The 19,190-nt window shown below is 46.2% G+C and overlaps 1 protein-coding gene across 1 annotated transcript in view; it reads left to right on the top strand.

Moving 5' to 3' along the window:
• MX1 (MX dynamin-like GTPase 1) overlaps positions 1 to 18,377 on the top strand; it is a 30,930-nt gene extending 12,553 nt beyond the window's left edge. Inside the window, exons 8-14 of the mRNA XM_011984185.1 lie at positions 845 to 923; positions 2,478 to 2,600; positions 3,029 to 3,170; positions 6,105 to 6,263; positions 8,145 to 8,221; positions 9,559 to 9,804; positions 17,685 to 18,377. Coding sequence (XP_011839575.1) covers positions 845 to 923; positions 2,478 to 2,600; positions 3,029 to 3,170; positions 6,105 to 6,263; positions 8,145 to 8,221; positions 9,559 to 9,804; positions 17,685 to 17,915 — 1,057 coding nt within the window. The 3' untranslated portion in view covers positions 17,916 to 18,377. The remainder of the gene's footprint in view (positions 1 to 844; positions 924 to 2,477; positions 2,601 to 3,028; positions 3,171 to 6,104; positions 6,264 to 8,144; positions 8,222 to 9,558; positions 9,805 to 17,684) is intronic.
• The last annotated feature ends 813 nt before the right edge of the window (positions 18,378 to 19,190 follow it).

The following is a 19,190-nucleotide window of genomic DNA, read 5'->3' on the forward strand; positions in this document are numbered from 1 at the left end:
GGGCTGGGAGAGAGAGAATGGGGAGGTAGTGTTTAATGGGGCCATTGTTTCAGTTTGGGAATATGAAAAGTTCTGAAGACAGTGGTGATGGTTGCATAATAGTGTGGACGTATTTAATGCCACTCAAGTGTACTCTTAAAGATGGTTAAATGGTCAATTTTATGTTGTATGTATTTTACTACAATCTAGAAAAATTGACAGAGAAACTGAAGCTTAGGTATGACTATACTCTCACAAAAAGGCACAGAAACTCATGCTTCGCTGCTTCCTTTATCCTAAAATGTCCTATAAAATGTGGGAAACCCTGTAATAACACCCTGGGAGCACAAATTTGGATCGGGTGAGAAGATGCTTGACTTCCTTTCTCCAGGCAGCCCATGGTTTAAGTTTTTATCTTGGACAAGATATCTTGTGTCTCTTCTCCTCAGTGTTCTGCTACCCATTTATCTCAGTATGCTTCAATGTATTCGTATGAAGATATGTCTCTATCCATTATGATTACCTACACATATTACACATAGAAGGGGGTATGTGTTATATAAACGTGTCTATACATGCCTGTGTATTTTTGTGATGACCAAGTCTAGAGTCAAATACCATGATACACATTTATTATATCAGCTGGAAGGGCTTATTCCATATCATTGTTGAAATATCCTAGATTGCTAAAATTCAGTCATAATCCTATTCAATCCAATTCTGAGTATTTGTTGGGTACCAATTGCAAGACATTCCATCCAGTTGTAAACAACTGAAATTCACCTTGACTTTTCCCAACAGCAGAAGGCAGACATGCGTGTTCTGGCTACATCAAGGTGGAAATCATTCCTGTGTTCTCTTCTAGGGATCTGCTGGAGGAAGGCAAGGCCACGATTCCCTGCCTGGCAGAGAAACTTACCAGCGAGCTCATTGCACACATCTGTGTAAGCACGGGCAGAGCTGTGGGTTCTCTGAAAAGAATACTACGAACACAGAGCTGAACCTTGCTGGCTGCTTAAACATTGCTGTACACACAGATCTTCTGAGGATCTTGTTAAAGATGCAGATTCAGATTCTGTGGGTCTGGAGTGCGGCCTAGGATTCTGCATTTCCAGCAAGCCCCCAGATGATGCAGATTACTGCTTTTCAGGGGACCACAGTCTGGGGGGATGCTGACAGACTATCTCTACTGGGCCAAAATTAAAATTAAAATCTTATGCACAAGCTACTAACTTTTCCTTTCCCATTGACAACCACTATTATAATGTCTTAGTCATTCTAATGAACGTATTTTTTAACTTCTAAAAGCTTTGTAAAAGCTCTGTGGTTCTTTTTAAAAATCTGCATGAATGTAGTCTCTTCCTTTTTCAAATTTTCTTTTTCCTTTTTTTTTTTTTTTTTTTTGAGACAGAGTCTCTCTCTATTGCCCAGGCTGGAGTGCAGTGGCATGATCTTGGCTCACTGCAACCTCTGCCTCCTGGGTTCAAGCCATTCTCATACCTCGGCCTTCTGAGTAGCTGGGATTACAGGTGCACACCACCATGCCCAGCTAATTTTTGTATTTTTAGTAGAGTCAGGGTTTCGCCATGTTGGCCAGGCTGGCCTTTTTCAAATTTTCAACTCAGCACCAAGGTCTTCCACGTGGTCCCCAGGAATGTGGGTGCAGAATGGGGTTGTTTTCCAGCTGACTGTGATGAGCGCAGAGCTCTTTGGGGTCCCATTGTATGCAGAAAAGGGATGCTTCCTTATTAGATTCCCCACCTCGAGCAAGCCCATGGAGTTTTTTTTTGCCATTGTACCAAGTCAGGCTCGTAGGTTCACGTTTGAGTCTTCTTACCTAGACAGATGCCCTTGTGGCTGAGATAGGCTCCATTGCTGCCTCCTCCTTGAGCCCCTCCCTGGCCACTGTTACTGGGGCTGGCATCTGAGTACCCCTCACTAACTTGTCAGTCCACCGATACATTTTAAAGGTATGGCTTTCACATGTCAGCCGGCATTTTTAGATGTTTGCTATGGAAGTGTGAGCCAGCACATGGTGTCAACCGTATTGTTAAAAACATAAGTCTCTGATCACTTTTTATTGATTGCAAACAACATAAAAGTTGTTGAATCTCCAATTGCTCCAAATGCCACTTCTTCAGAACCTACTAAACAAGTGGATCTCTCCAGTCTCCCTCCAGAGGGTTTACCTAATTCGACGACAGGGAGGAACTGCCCCTGGGTCGCTCTACCAGGGCCCAGCACCCATGCACAGTGGGTGCCTCAGTGCTGCTCATGAGGCTGCTGCCACAGGAGTGGGGAAGGGGGAAGACCTGGGCAGAAAACAGTGCCCCTAGCGTGTGTCCCCCTGCCCCCCAGGTCTGGAAAAGCTTCCTTTTGGAGGAAGCCAGGAAGTCAAACAGCCCACACAGCTCCTATGTAGAGGGAGGCCCGGGACCTCCTTTTCATTCCCTGTTCATCTTTGTAAATTCCCATTATTTTCTCTCCATTTTCCTCAGAAATCTCTGCCGCTGTTAGAAAATCAAATCAAGGAGAGTCACCAGGGAATAACAGAGGAGCTACAAAAGTATGGTGTCGACATACCGGAAGATGAAAATGAAAAAATGTTCTTTCTGATAGACGTGAGTGTTGCCAGCTGCATGGAGCTGGAGAAGCACATGTCATGGTCAGAAAAGGGGCCCTGGGCCTTACGCACTTCCTTCTTCACTCCCCCAAAGCTGATCCGAAGACATCTGGCCCATAGCACTCAAAGGGTGGACAGGGCTGAGGGAGGCAGGGCAGGGAGTGTGGGTGTGCGGGGACACTCAGCAGTGAGGGATGCTCAGGCTGCGTTGTACCCACTCTGTCATGATCATTGCCCAGATCCTTAAGGCAGTAAGGGGTGGGATAGGATTTTCTGGTGCCAAAACCTCTGCTTTCCTCTGATCCACAGTGTCCCATAAGGAAGCAAAGAATGACTCCCCACCCTCCACACAGGCACGGCCTCCAAACGACCTTGACCTTGGATTTGAAGTCTATCCGCTTATACTGATGTTTTTCTTCTTGACAGAAAATTAATGCCTTTAATCAGGACATCACTGCTCTCATACAAGGGGAGGAAACTGTAGGGGAAGATGACAGCCGACTGTTTACCAGACTCCGACGTGAGTTCCACAAATGGGGTATAATAATTGAAAACAATTTGCAAGAAGGTGAGTGTCTTAGTCCCTTCTTTGAGCCGCTACAACCAAATACCTGAGACTGGGTCATTTATAAACAGTAGAAACTTATTGCTCATTGTTCTGGAGGCAAGAAATCCATTCTTAAGGAATCAGGAAATTTGGTGTCTGGTGAGAGCTTATTCCCTGCTTCAAAGATGGCACCTTCTAGCTGTGTCCTCTCATGGGATAAGGGATGAACAAGCTTCCTCAGACCTCTTTTTTACAGAGATACCAGAGGCATACCTCAGAGAGATTGTGGGTTCAGTTCCAGACAAAACAAATATTGCAATAATGCAAGTCACATAAACTTCTTGGTTTCTGGTGCATAAACAGTTCGTTTATGCCATACTGTAGTCTACTAAGTGTGTAATAACATTAGGCCTAAAAAATATGTACGGACCTTAGTTTAAAACACCTTATTGCTAAAAAATTGCTGATACAGAAACAAAAGGTAGCATGTGCTACTGGAAAAAATGGTGCTGATTTGCTTGACATGGGGTTGCCACCGACCTTCAATTGCAAAAAAGTGCCTGGAATCCCATTCATGAGGGCAGAGTGCTCATAACCCAATTCTTCCTAAAGATCTCCTCTGTTGATACCATCACACTGAGGATTGAGTTTCAACATAGGAATTTTTAGGGGACACCAACATGTAGACCATAGCAATGAGTCAATAGCGTGGTGAGCCTGATATGTTGGCGTAAGACAGGAGAGTGGGGCAGTTGTGGAGGATGGTCAGGATAAGGAGCTGATGACAGCTAAAGCCACATTTGCTCTCTTCTATATCACTGAACCCAAATGACCATCCGCTGATGAATCGATAAACTAACTGGCATGTGTCTGTGTGTAACAGTTGGCTCCGGCTGCCATAACAAAGTCCCACAGACTTGATGGGGGCTTAAACAGTAGAAATTTATTTTCTTACAATTCTGAAGTCTGGAAGTCCAAGATCAAAGTGTTGGTGGAGTTGGTCCCTTCTAAGGCCTCTCTCCTTGCCTTGCACATGGCGTCTTCTCGCTAGGTCCTCATGTGGTTGTCCCTCTGTGTGTGTCTGTGTCCTCATCTTCTCCTACAAGGACACTAGGCACATGGGATGAGGGCCTACCCTAGTGACCTGATTTCAATTTAATTACCTCTTTGCCTGTCTCCAAACACAGTAAGATTCTGAGTTCCTGAGGGTTAGGACTTCAGCATAGGACTTTGAAGAGGTCACAACTCAAACTCAGCCCATAACACCACGCCCTGGAATATTTCCAGCCGCAGACAGGCACAGAGCGCTGGTCCACAGCACCCCATGGATGAACCTTGAAAACATCATGCTGAGTGAAAGAAGCCAGCCACAAAGGCCACATATCATATTCTATGATTCCATTGATAGAAAATGGCTGGAGTGGGCAAACCCAGACAGGCATAAAGCAGAATAGTGGCTGCCAGGGGCTGGGGAGGGAAAAGTGGGAAGTGGTTGTTGATGGGTGATGGGTGTGGGGTTTGGGAGTTATGTCTGGGGATGGTTGCACAACTTTGTGAATATACTAAAATTCACTCACACGTACACTTTTTTTTTTTCTTTTTCTTTGGAGACAGGGTCTCGCTGTGTCGCCCAGGCTGGGGTGCAGTGGCTCAGTCTTGGCTCACTGCACCCTCTGCCTCCCGGGTTCAAGTGATTCTCCTGCTTCAGCCTCCGCCTCCCTAGTAGCTGGGATTACAGGCACCTGCCACCACACCTGGCTAATTTTTGTATTTTTAGTAGAGATGGGGTTTCACCATGTTGGCCAGGCTGGTCTTGACCTCCTGACCACAAGTGATCCACCAGCCTTAGCCTCTCAAAGTGCTGGGATTATGGGCGTGAGCCACCGCACCTGGCCTGAACCATATACTTTCAATAGAGTGAATTTTATACTATGTAAATGATATCTCAGTAAGAAAAATCCTTATGGGAAAATAAGGTCAGGACATCCTGACTGAAAAAGGGTACTAGATTACCATTCAAAAAGGAACTCATACCCTCTGAACTTCTGATGGGGCTAACTCTCTAGGTGGACTGTTGGGAGTACAAACAATTCCAAAAGTTTAAAGAAAAATGCAGCATCTTACACAGTGAACAATGCTACTGTATCACATTCATACAAGTTGATGTAGCTGGTTTACTCTGTTATCCCATTTGACTTGTAAACACTTTCTACACATGAATATATGATATATTGTTAATTCCAGAAAGTGTTCATGCTCATTTCTAATGGGCATGCAGTTGAGGGCAAGGAATGTGTTATGGTACAATTTCTTTGGTAAAACTAAAATTAGGTTCACAACAGTTCATACTCGAGTACATTTTTAAGAAGGGGTCTTGGCCAGGCACAGTGGCTCACGCCTGTAATCCCAGCACTTTGGGAGGCTGACACGGGTGGATCACGAGGTTAGGAGATCGAGACCATCCTGGCTAACATAGTGAAACCCTGTCTCTACTAAAAATACAAAAAAATTAGCCGGGCGTGGTGGCGGGCACCTGTAGTCCCAGCTACTTGAGAGGCTGAGGCAGGAGAATGACATGAACCCGGGAGGTGGAGCTTGCAGTGAGCCGAGTTTGCGCCACTGCACTCCAGTCTGGGTGACAGAGCAAGACTCCGTCTCAAAAAAAAAAAAAAAAGAGGGGGTCTTACTCAAAGTTTCTGCATGTGCAGGTTCCTGGCATCGTACCTGACTCTGCACTCCCCTTCCTGAGGTGACTAAGGAAAATTATCTTGAGATCTGGCTTTTCTGTGTGTGTGTGCAATCCCTGAATATTTTTAGTTTACCAGTTAGATTTGATTTGATATCACTTTTTCTTGCCATTTATATTTTCAGAAAATCTAGAATGGTATTGTGTTTAGAAAAATGTGCAAGATTATTTTTGTAAGATAATTTGGTGTTATTTTTTTCCTGCTATAGGCCATAAAATTACGAGTAGAAAAATGCAGAAATTTGAAAATCAGTATCGTGGTAGAGAGCTGCCAGGCTTTGTGAATTACAGGACATTTGAGACAATCGTAAAACAGCAAATCAAGGCGCTGGAAGAGCCAGCTGTGACTATGCTACACACCGTGACTGGTGAGTGCTCAGTTTCACTTCTGGGCATTGATTTCTAAAGAAGGGAAAGGTTCGAACCAAAGCCAGCACCAGACTTCAGCACTTCCCTCCTGGGGCGTGTCCCACACCACCAAGCAAACCTCTAATTCTGCAGGTGTCAAGTTGGTGTTCAACAATTCAATTCAATTCTGACACTGCCCTGAGTCTGTGTGGATCCCATAGCTTAAAGGGCTCAGTCCCACAAGACCGGCCCCAACTGCAGACGCCAGTCACAAGCCCCAGACCTCCCATTCTTCTGACGGACCGTTTATAAATCAAGGTTCTTACCACCCGTTCCTCAGGTCAGCCAAGAGCTCTGGAACACACTTCACTAACATTTACGGGTCTATTAGAAAGGATTTGATAAGGGGCACAAATGAAGCTGTTGGAGAGGCACATAGTAGGGGCCTGAATACAGAAGCTTCTGTCCCCACGGGGTTGGGGGCACCACCCTCATGGCACAGGGATGTGTGGTCATCAACCAGGGAGCTCTTAGAACCTCACTACTGAGGAGGGTTCATGGAGGCTTCATCGCGAAGGCATGATGGATGATTGACTCAGTCTCCAGGCCCTCCCTCCTCTGTGGAGCTGGAAGTTCTAAGTTTCTAGTCAAGGCTTGGTCTTTCTAGTGCCCGGCCCCAATCCTGAAGCTATGTAGGGGCCCACTGGGCATCATCTCTTAAAAACACGAGATACTCTTAATAGGCCAGACATTCCAAGAGATGTAGGGGCTTCTGTGTTAGGAACTGGTGACAAAGACAAAATATTTCTATTTTTCCTATTACACCACACGTCCACCCTGTTCACTGCTATGCTGGCTTCACACTCAAAATTCACACTCAAAATCGGCTATTTATTTGAAATCTCCAAGGAGTAAAGCCAGTGGTTAAATAACTGCACATGTAGACGTGTTTGGAGCGTTTTAGAGTGCTGTAGGAATCTAGGTGTGTCACAGATAGGTAGGAAACTATATCCCACTGTGGATCCACTCCCTTCTTGAAATGCTTTGCTTTCTTGGTTTTCCAGACGTTATTGAATCTCTTTTCTTCATCCTCTCCTTGACTGACAGCATCCTTACTCACACTTCAGCTGTCTCATCTTAGGAGTAATTAATAATCACTCATGGATCCATGAACTAAGGAGCTGGAGAGAGCCTCAGAACAGCTCATTCAGAGGTGTATTTCCAGTAAAATTGACCTTTTAGCCTTAATAATCATATACCAAAACTTGCAATCATGTTGTTTTGGTCCATTGTAGACTCTTAACTCCAGAGGAAAGTTTGTAATACTTAGAGCCTTATAGTCATAAAAATCGATATAGATATATCTACTTCTTTTTCTGAAATATGTGACATGGAGCTCAATAAGAGGTTTTCAATCATAAAGATACTATATGTTGTATTACAGTAAAATTCTGTGAGGAAGTAGAATAGAAATGAGTTTCAAAAATAAAAAAAATATAAATTTTTAAATCTAAAAGCTTGTTCTCATATTTTTTTCAAATGGATAAATTATATCAATGGAATTTGAATGTCTACATTAAGAGTGATTTGACTTATATTAAGAGTTGTATCATAAAATATTAATATATATAATTTAACAGAAATTATATTATTTGCAACTGTTTAGGATAAAAAGCTTAAATATCAAATAAATGTATGCCGGGGGTCATTGGCTTTTAAGATTCTTCCAGCAAGTTATTAAGCAAAAAGAGCCCGCCTTCCTTTTTCATGGTAAAGAGAAGAAGGGAGGGGGGAGAGGGGAAACTTGACTTCATATCATTTGATCCTTATCTTTTTTTTGCATCTTAGGAAGAGAACAAATGATCCTACCAGTATTGAACTGTTTTTCTCTCTTTGATTAGATATGGTCCGGCTTGCTTTCACAGATGTTTCAATGAAAAATTTTGAAGAACTTTTTAACCTCCACAGAACCGCCAAGGTAAAACCAACCGTGTGTTATTTTTTTTAAAAAAAAAAACTAAGCTTGACACTAGAAAACAGATTTCTTGGATGAGGATTATTTCAATTTTATTGTATACATTTAGAGCAGCAAATAACGTCACTCACTAGTGCTTCTTCTGGTGTTACCGGTGATGTCTGGTTGAAAGCAATAAAGGAGAGAGTGCTTAAACACATAGAGCAAGAGATCCACAGTTAGTGGAGAAGATTATCACATCTAAAGGCAATGGCTCCAAATCCAGAAACTCATTGAGGAAGCTACGTGTAAAAATAGAGTCTTTCTGGCCCAAGTGGGCACGATGAGCCTGTAATCCCAGCATTTTGGGAGGCTGAGGCCAGTAGATGACTTAAAGCCAGGAGTTTGAGACCAGCCTGGCCAACATGGCAAAACCCCATCTCTACTAAAAATACAAAAAAGTAGCTAGGCGCATGGTGGTACCTGCCTATAGTCCCAACTACTTGGGAGGCTGACACTTGAGAATCGATTGCAGTGAGCTGAGATTGCACCACTGCACTGCAGCCTAGGTGACGGAGCGAGACTCTGTCTCAAAACTTTCCAGAATGAAGAAAGAGCCTACAGGAAATGAGCCTGGGGGACAGACTGGGCCAAGAGACCACACTTAGCCACTCTTAGAAATAGGCATCCCCGGCACAGATGAGGAGCCTGGCCCCATCATTGACCAGCTGGGTGAGGCCTTGGAATGTGCCACTTCCAGCCTGTGCCCCGACTCCTCATCCATAAAATGAAGCTAATACGGCTTTCCCCAGAAGGTCGAGATGGATGTGGAGGAAGATGTTTAGGATGCACCTGCCACCGTGCACTGTGCCTCTCATCAAGGCCTGGAGGGTCCAGGAGTGAAGTTTCTCCTCCTCAGGTTTTGACAACCATTTTCTCTAAACCCCAGGAACATACAACAGAATTTGTCTGACTTAAACTTGGCTCCCCTGCTCATCCCTGTGGATTATCTGATATGACAATCCTCACCATCAGATATAAAAGCTGCTAAAAGAGAAAGGAAAGAAGCCAAGTTATAGAACCTGAAAGCAAAGGCCATGCAGGTCCCCAGGCCCCGGGATGGGGATCTGGCCCGTCTGTGGCTCAAGCCTCGTGGGAAGCTCTGACCCTCAGCCAGGGCTAGAAACCCACCTTAGATACACGAGGGCATGGCCCAGAGGGCTGTTCCCAGGAAACGTGCTGTTTCACTCACGTCGGGTAACCTGGTATTTACCGACTTCTTACCTACTTTCCTGTGACTCGGGAAACCGAGTTTTGTGTGTTTTTTTGTTTGTTTGTTTGTTTGTTTTTTTTTACTGTAGTCCAAAATCGAAGACATTAGAACAGAACAAGAGAGAGAAGGTGAGAAGCTGATCCGCCTCCACTTCCAGATGGAGCAGATTGTCTACTGCCAGGACCAGGTGTACAGGGGTGCATTGCAGAAGGTCAGAGAGAAGGAGCTGGAAGAAGAGAAGAAGAAGAAATCCTGGGATGTGGGGACTTTCCAGTCCTCCTCGACAGAATCTTCCATGGAGGAGATCTTTCAGCACCTGATGGCCTATCACCAGGTACGTCTTCGCGTGGTTCAGGATGGCAGCTTCCGTTCTTTCCTTTTCTTCTAAGCGCCTGTCTCTTTTGTCTTGCTCTCTCTGTAGGTGACATTGGTCAGCTCTGTCATTCACCCCCTTGTTAGCCTCCTGCCTTAGTTCATTTTCATGCTGCTGATAAAGACATACCCAAGACTGGGCAATTTACAAAAGAGAGAGGTTTAATGGACTTACAGTTTCATGTGGCTAGGGAGGCCTTCTACCATCATGGCAGAAAGCAAAAGGCACTTCTTACCTGGCAGTGGTGGCAAGAGAGAGGAGAGCCAAGTGAAAGGGGTTTCCCCTTATCAAACCATCAGATCTCGTGAGACTTACTCACTCCCACGAGAATAGCATGGGAGAAACTGCCCCCATGATTCAATTATCTCCCACTGGGTCGTTCCCACAACATGTGGGAATTATGGGAGTACAATTCAAGATGAGATTTGGGTGGGGCCACAGCCAAACCATATTGCCTCCATAGAAGCAGCTCAACCTCAGACCGAGAGGTGGTGGCTTAGAGCCACTGACGTCTGGTTTTGATGGCTGTCTAGCTCTGGCCAAGTTACTTAACCTCTCTGAGCCCCAGCTTTCTTTGTAAAATGGTGTCTCCTCATAGATTGTAGTGGATATTCCAGGAGACAAGTATGGATGATGTTAGTTGCTTACTAATGGAAAAACCAAACTCTGTTAAAATATTTGAAAGAGGTTTATTCTGAGCCAAATATGAGGGGCCGTGGCTCTGGGAATAATCTCGGGAGGTCCTGAGGAAGTGTGCCTGAGGCTGTCAGGATGTAGTTTGATTTTATACATTTTAGGGAGGCAGGAATTGTAGGTAAAATCATAAATACATGGGAGATGTACTTGTCCTCCCTAAAGAGGCAGGGCACCTTGAAGGAGGGGGAGCTTACCAGTCATAGGTGGGTTCAGAGATTTTCCAGTTGGCAATTGCTTGAAAGAGTTAAGCTTTGTCTACAGACTTGACGTCAATAGAAAGAAATACCTGAGTTAAGGGCAGTGTTAGAGGCCAAAGGTATGTAGATGAAGACTGAGTAGCAGCCTTCAGAGAGAATAAATGGTAAATGTTTCTTTTCAGGCCTTAGAGGCAGCAGGTTCTCAGTTAATCTCCTAGATTCAGGGAAGGCCTAGAAGGGGAGAGGTCTGGCTGCATTAATGGAGATTCTTTACGGTGCAAATTCCCCCCCGACAAAATGTGGCAGGGCCATTTCGATCTGTTGGTCCTGTAACAGCCGTTTCAAAATACGTCCAAAAAATGTATTTTTAGGTAAAATATTTGTATTTCCTTTAGGGTCTGCTATCTGTCTTGTGATGCTATACCAGAGTCGGGTTGGAAAGTAAGCCACATTATACCAAGTTCATGAAAGCCCATCCAAGGAGATTTTATGGTTTGTTGGGCATGTGTGACTTAACCCCTGCCTCGCATGACTTTATAATCTGGTATCTTACTGCCACAGAGTCTTGTTTGCCAGTCTTATCTCAGTTTCAACCTAAACTCCAAAAGGGGCCTGGCTTCTCTTCCTGTTATGGCCAGGAATGCAGATTTTCAGGTTTCTCTGGGGTCCACTTGGCCAAGAAGGGAGTCTGTTGAGTTGGCTGGAAGGCATAGGATTTTATTTTTGGTTAACAAGTTCCTTAGTGCAGCATTGGAATGCAGTGGTAGCAGACTAAATGGAAGCTGTCTCATAGACACATGCTTTGGGTGATACTGCACGATTCAGATAACCTGAAGTACCATCTAATTCATCCTGGGGAAGGAGGCAGTGAACACAGGCACAACTCAGGTAGAGCCCTTGGGATGTGTAAACACCTGAGGAGGTAAAGCAAATTGTAATCTCTTGGTTTATCACATGTCCCCATTGCCTCACTATTTGGATGCTTTAAAGCAGTGCCTCTCAAACTTCACCCAGCACAGGGGCCTCCGGGGGATCTTGTGGAAATGCAGATGCTAATTGCAGATCAGGATGAGGCGGAGATTCTGCATTTTTTTCTTTTTTTTTTTTTTTGAAACTGAGTCTCTGTCGCCCAGGTTGGAGTGCAGTGGCACAATCTCAGCTCACTGCAACCTCTACCTCCTGGATTCAAGCAATTCACCTGCCTCAGCCTCCCAAGTAGCTGGGATTAAAGGCACCTGCCACCATGCCTGGCTTTTTTTTTTGTATTTTTAGTGGAGACAGGGTTTCACCATGTTGGCCAGGCTGGTCTTGAACTCTTGACCTCAAGTGATCTGCCTGCCTCGGCCTCCCAAAGTGCTGGGATTAGAGGCGAGAGCCACCGTGCTTGACCTCTGCATTTCTAACGGGCTCTCAGGGGTCCCCATACTACTGGATGGAGACTGCACTTTGAGCAGCAAGGCTGTAAACCAAGGGTCAACTTCCGTTCCTCCAGACACTGGGAGCTGCACGCACGTGAGTGAAGCCAGTTAAGGGGAAGACAGGCATGCACATCGGCTTCTCCTGCAACCAAGCTCACACCTGTCTGCTGCTTACACTGCCTCCTAGAATGAATAGTTACCTTGAGAGTAGGTGAGGCATATACGTTCACAGAATCCAAACAATAGGATGAGTGACAATGGCAAAGAAGTCTCTGAGCCAAGCAGCTCCCCGGACAGAAGCAGCCCTTCTCCAGGTTCATTTCTGTCCTCCCAGGGCGACTCATGCATTCCAAAGCTCCCATGCATATACATTTTGTAATGGTTTTTACACAAAGATTAGCAGAGGAGGAGACGTGCTCCTCTGCACCCTGCCTCTTTTGCTGTACCAGGGAGATTGTTCTGCCTCAGTTCTGATGGGGCTGCCTTGTTCTTTTCAATGGCTGCTGAGTATCCCACTGTATGGTTGTGGTGTATTGAGCCAGCTCTTTAAGCGAACGGTTTGTTTGCGTCTTTTGCTAATGCAGGCGTGTTGCTGTGAGTAGGTTTTTGTATATCATGTATGTGGAAGCATCGACTCCCAGAAATGAGATTCCTGTTATATTAGGATTGTGCAGGGAAATAGAACCACGGATATATGTATGTAAAGAAATATATTTCGGCCAGTCATGGTGGCTCACGCCTGTAATCCCAGCACTTTGGGAGGCTGATGTGGGTGGATCTCTTGAGGCCAGGAGTTTGAGACCAGCCTGGCCAACACAGTGAAATCCGGTCTCTACTAAAACTACAAAAAAAGCAGCTGGACGTGGTGGCCCATGCCAGTAGTCCCAGCTACTTGGAAAGCTGAGACATGAGAATTGCTTGAACCTGGGAGGCAGAGGTTGCAGTGAGCCAGGATCACGCCACTGCACCCCAGCCTGGGTGACAGAGCGAGACTCAATCTCAAAAACAACAAAAAAAGGAAAGAAATAGATATATTTCAAGGAATTGGCTTCTACCATTTTGGGGCCTGGCAAGTCCAAAATCCCAGGGCATGCCAGCAGGGAGGGCAGACTAGAAATTGCAGCAGGAGCTAAGGCTGAGTCTACAGGCAGAATTTCTTCTTTTTAGGGAAACCTCATTTTTCTTAAGACCCTCAACTGATTGGATGAGGCCCATCCACATCCTCGAGAATGGCCTCCTTCGCTTACAGGGGGTTACATGTTACCCACATCTACAGAATACCTCCACAGCAATACCTAGATTCGTGTTTGATGGAATCACTGAGCACTCGAGCCTAGCCAAGTTGACACATGAAACAGAGCATCACAGCTGGGGAAAGGATGGCTTGTTTGAGACTGATAAAGATTACCCAGAGAAGGCCTGCTTCCATCCACACTGGCCAGTTTAGTCTGCACTAAAGTTGCTGGGGTTTTGTTTTTTTTGTTTTTGTTTATTGGTGACAGAGTCTCACTCTATCGCCCAGGCTGGAGTGCAGTGGCTCAATCTTGGCTCACTGCAACCTCTGCCTCCTGAGATCAAGTGATTCTCCTGCCTCAGCCTCCTGAGTAGCTGGGACTACAGGCGCATGCCACCACACTCGGCTAATTTTTGTTTCTTTTTTAGTAGAGACAGGGTTTCACCATATTGGCCAGGCTGGTCTTGAACTCCTGACCTTGTGATCCATCCGCCTTGGCCTACCAAAGTGCTGGGGTTTCAGGCATGAGCCACTGTGCCTGGCCTCGTTGGGGTTTTTTGACAGCCTAATAGATGAAAATGACATCTCATTATAATTTTAATTGGCATCCTCTTATGACGATGAGGTGGTGCATCTTTCTGTGTGTTGAGAGTTATTTCTATTTCTTGCTCAGCAAACAGTTCATCCAGGAGGACTGTCTCAGCATGGCGAGATAGTAGACATCTGCGATTTCTGATGCAGACGCTCTGCATTTTGTCATTTGCTTTGTCATTTTTGTCTATGGTGGTTTTAGACTATGCTCAGGTTTTCTAGAGCAGAACATTTGAGTGGGATTTGGGCTTCAGTGGTTTTTGTCATACTTTAAAAGGACTTTGTCTCCTTGAGATGATAAATGAGGTAGACAATATTTTCTTTAATTTCTTATTTTAACTGTTACATGATACTTTGGTCCATTTGGAGTTCTTTGATGTCAAGAATGAGGCAGGATCCAGATGGCAGCAGAGGTCCCAGTCCCGTCCTGGGAGGGTCGTCTAGTTCCCGCTGGTCCGCTCCGGCACTCGCTTCCTCTCTGCATTGGGTCCTGTCTACACCCTGTCTTCAGCCCTGTTTTCCTCCTTTTCATCTGTCAGTGTCACCCAGGTCACACTGGTACATCCCTATCCCATGTTTCACCATCTAGTGCAGCCAGCACCCCCACATCACCCTCACTTTTTCTTTCGTTAAATTGTGCAGAAATATTCATCATGTCTATTTTATCATCTTAACCATTTTGGGGTACATAGTTCAGTGGCATTAAGTACATTCATATCATGCCAGCATCACCAGCAGCCACCTCCAGGACCCTATCACCTTCCCACACTGAAACTCTGTCCTCATTAAACACATTCCCCATTCCCTGTCCCCGAGTCCCTGACAGCTACCATCCTACTGTCTGTCTCTGTGAATTCAACTAACCTAAGTACCTCATAGGAGTTGTGACTGGCTTATTTCATGTAGCATGATGTCCTCATCCAGGTGGTAGCAAGTGTCAGAGGTTCACGCCTATTTATTTATTATGAGACAGAGTCTCGCTCTGTCCCCCAGGCTAGAGTGCAATGGCATGATCTCAGTTCACTGCAGCCTCCCCCTGTCTGGGTTCAAACAATTCTCCTGCCTCGGCCTCCCGAGTAGCTGAGATTACAGGTGTGCGCCACCACACCTGGCTAATTTTTGTATTTTTAGTAGAGACAGGGTTTCACCATATTGGCCAGGCTGTTCTGGAATTCCTGACTTCAAGTGATCTGCCCACCTAGGCCTTCCAAAGTGTGTTGTTATTTTTAGAGACAGGGTCTCGCTGTTATTGCCCAGGCTCGAGTGCAGTGGTGTGATCCTAGGTCGCTGCTACCTCAGTCTCCCAGGCTCAAGCCATCCTCCCAAGTAGCTGGGACCACGGGCATGCACCACCACACCCGGGTGATTTTTAAATTGTTCGTAGAGACGGGGTTGTCCCTGTGTTGCTCAGGTTGGTCTTGAACTCCTGGGCTCAAGCAGTCCTCCCACCTCGGCCTCCCGAAGTGCTGGGATCACAGGTGCACTCCTTTTCAATAAAGACAGAATACTGTTCCGCTGATAGACACACCACATTATTTTTACCCATTTCTTGTATCATGGATACTTGACCTGTTTCACCTTTTGGCTGTTGTAAATAGTGCTACTAAGAACATGGGTGTCCAGTTCTCTGGGTTCCCACTTGTTTTTATGTAGAGATGTTCTGCCTCTTTGTGTTTGTCCAGTTTCAATATGAATTTCAGAATTAGTGTATCCAGTTTCTCATGAACAAGGAGAACTGCTGCTGTATGTACTGGGATTGCATTCACTGCATAGCCCTCCGTAGGGAGTGCTGACGTTGTGCTGACATCGTGTCTTTTTCCAAGAACATCTTGAGCCTTTCTGGTTTTTTATTGATTTTGTTTTGTTTTGTTTTGTTTGAGACAGAGTCTCGCTCTATCGCCCAGGCTGGAGTGCAGTGGCTCGATCTTGGCTCACTGCAACTTCCATCTCCCAGGTTCCAGTGATTCTCCAGCCTCAGCCTCCTAAGGAGCTGGAACTACACGTGTACACCACCATGCCCTGCTTAAGTTTTGTTGTTGTTGTGGTTGTTGTTGTTTTATTGTAGAGACAGTGTTTCACCGTGTTGGCAAGGCTGATCTCTGTCTCCCAGGCTGGAGGGCAGTGGCGCAATCTCGGCTCACTGCAAGCTCCGCCTCACCGGTTCGCGCCATTCTCCTGCCTCAGCCTGCTGAGTAGCTGGGACTACAGGCGCCTGCCACCACGCTCAGCTAATGTTTTTGTATTTTTAGTAGAGACGGGGTTTCACTGTGTTAGCCAGGATGGTCTCGATCTCCTGACCTTGTGATCTACCTGCCTCAGCCTCCCAAGTCTTTCTGTTTTTAAGGTCTCCTTTTGCCGGGGCCTCAGGAATATTTTAAAGTTTTCTTTGTATAAGGTGCACATCTCTGAGGTTTATGCCCACATGTTCTCATTGTTGTGTACTGTAAAGCGGCTTTTCTCCCTCTGTGTCTCCTGTTCGTTGGTGTTAGATGTGATTTTGGTATATGAGCTTTAGATGTATCAATGCCATACCTCACACCGTCCTGACTCTTACTGTTTATAGCAGTTTTGCAGCTGATTCTCATCGGTTCTCCTGGTGAGTACTCACACTGTCTGCCCCTGTCTGGGGCTCCAGCATTGCCCTGAATGCCTGCCTTCAGCCTGGTGCTGTCTCCTTTCCCCCATTTCCAGGTGGTGACTGCCCCGCCTCTCGGTCACTCTGGTCACAGAACATGGATCGGGAGTTCCGCCTCAGTCTCACCAATACGAAGTGCTTATTACATGCTTGGCATCTTTCTAAACTTGCATCTTTCTAAAATTTCATCTTTTAACTCCTTTAATACTTTTAACCACCCCATGAGACCAGTGCCTCACATTAGCCCTGTTTTATAGAGAAGATACCAGAACCTTGCTGAGGGACCAGTACACTGCAACTTCCTGAGATCCACCCATCCTGGGAAAGAAAAAAGTTTTGCTAACAGGTGGGACTTTGGGGAGGGAGAAAGGAAGTGGTAGAAACTATCTACATGCAGGTAACTCAGACAGCTCCATTCCGTGGCATTTGAAAACCCAATGTTTTTTTCTACTGAGTCACTTGAGTGTTGATTAAAAAGAAGCAGCAGCCTTCAAATCTCTTTGGCAGGCTTGTAAATAATTTGGAAATGCAGTTTTTTTCTTTCTTTCTTTTTTAAATTTTTTTGAGATGGAGTCTTGCTCTGTCGCCCAGACTGGAGTGCAGTGGCGCAATCTTGGCCTCCGGGGTTTAAGTGATTCTCCTGCCTCAGCCTCCCGAGTAGCTGGAACTACAGGCGCGTGCCACCACACCTGGCTAGTTTTTGTATTTTTAATAGAGAGGCAGTTTCACCACATTGACTAGGCTGGTCTGGAAATGCAGTTTTTGCACTGTCTGCCTGCTTACCTTTATAGAGCATATTTTGCCCCCTTCCATCAGAGGTACCCATTTAATGGTCAGGAAAAGCTGGTGGGAATATGACTCATAGCTGGGACATTCTCTGCACTGTGCATTGTTCCTGTCTGCCACCACCATGGAGGAGATTGGTGGGTTTGAAACCCAGGGAAAGGTCCTTGCCTCGCGAGGGTGTCCCTCATTGAGAATCTGGATCCGCTGATGTGCACATGGTGAAGTCAGAGTCCCTTCCTCACAGTGTCCCCTCCACCCTCCCATGAACTGTTCTTTCCTTCCAGGAGGCCAGCAAGCGCATCTCCAGCCACATCCCTTTGATCATCCAGTTCTTCATGCTCCAGACGTATGGCCAGCAGCTTCAGAAGGCCATGCTGCAGCTCCTGCAGGACAAGGACACCTATAGCTGGCTCCTGAAGGAGCGGAGCGACACCAGCGACAAGCGGAAGTTCCTGAAGGAGCGGCTTGCAAGGCTGACGCAAGCTCGGCGCCGGCTCGCCCAGTTCCCTGGCTAACCACGCTCTGTCCAGCCCTGTAGAGGTGCACTCACACCGTCTGCCCCTGTTCCCAGGTAACCACTGAACAGATACTTGAGTGCTCAGTAGTCAGACTTGATAGTCACAGTCTCTGCTTATCCATTAGCCCATGGCAATTTAGCGAGAAGCTGTGAGAGCAGTTTGGTTTCCAGCATGAAGACAAAGCCCCACCCTCAGATGCACATGAGCTGGTGGGGATGAAGGATGCTGTCTTTGTACTGGGAAAGGGATTTTCAGCCCTCAGAATTGCTCCGCCTGGCAGCTCTTCCCCTTCTCTGTATTCTTAGGAGCTGACATGGACTGAGCATCACAGAAGCTTATTTCCTGGTTTTTGTAATGTCCCTACACAAATCCAGTGTTTTAGGAGCATGAGTGCCATGTGTGTCAGTCCTGTCAGAGCCCTGTCTCCTCCGTTTGTAATAAACTTATTTCTAGTGGACACGGCTCTGCCATGTTTTGTATTTTGGGGAGAAGCCTGAAACTAGCAGGTAGGACGCAATGGAGCCGTTGGCGCTAAAGCTGCCCTCCATGGCGGGGCCACGTAGGAGCGAGCAAAAGAACAGGGTCTGATGATTTCCTACAGACTGGAGGGAAATAGGGGAACACACTTTAAAAAAATGAAACAGAATATGAAGCCAGCGGTGCTAACTGTTAATAATGTGCATTGATCAAGTGTCCAATTTGTTGAGTCACTGGGTACCTAGCATGGAGTTGAAAAGCACAAGGCCCAGTCAAGAAGAGGTTGCCAGGCCAGGTGCGGTGGCTCACGCTGTAATCCCAGCACTTTGGGAGGCCAAGGCGGGTGGATCACCTGAGGCCAAGAGTTCAGGACTAGCCTGACCAATATGGTGAAACCCCGTCTCTACTAAAAATCCAAAAATTAGCTGGGTGTGGTGGCATGTGTCTATAGTCCCAGCTACTCGGGAGGCGGAGACAGGAGAATTACTTGAACCCAGGAGGTGGAGGTTGCAGTGAGCCCAGATTGTGCCACTGTACTCCAATCTGGGCTACAGAGTAAGACTCCATGTCAGAAAAAAGAGGTTTCCCAGTGGGCCTTTACCTGCAGAGGCTGTGGCTGGGGGAGTGGTCTGGGAAGCAGAGAAGGCAGAACACTAACCTTGGAGGAGAACCCGACTGAAGTTCTCTTTGGTGTAGCCTGGTGGGGGGAGACTCTAAGCCACACTCTTATGCCCTGAGCCTGAGAACCATGGCTGCCAATCAGTGCTGCTGTTGGGCCTCCTCACCATGAGGCCA

Source organism: Mandrillus leucophaeus, unplaced genomic scaffold (assembly GCF_000951045.1).
Source record: "Mandrillus leucophaeus isolate KB7577 unplaced genomic scaffold, Mleu.le_1.0 Scaffold262, whole genome shotgun sequence".
NCBI classification, from domain to species: Eukaryota; Metazoa; Chordata; class Mammalia; order Primates; family Cercopithecidae; genus Mandrillus; species Mandrillus leucophaeus.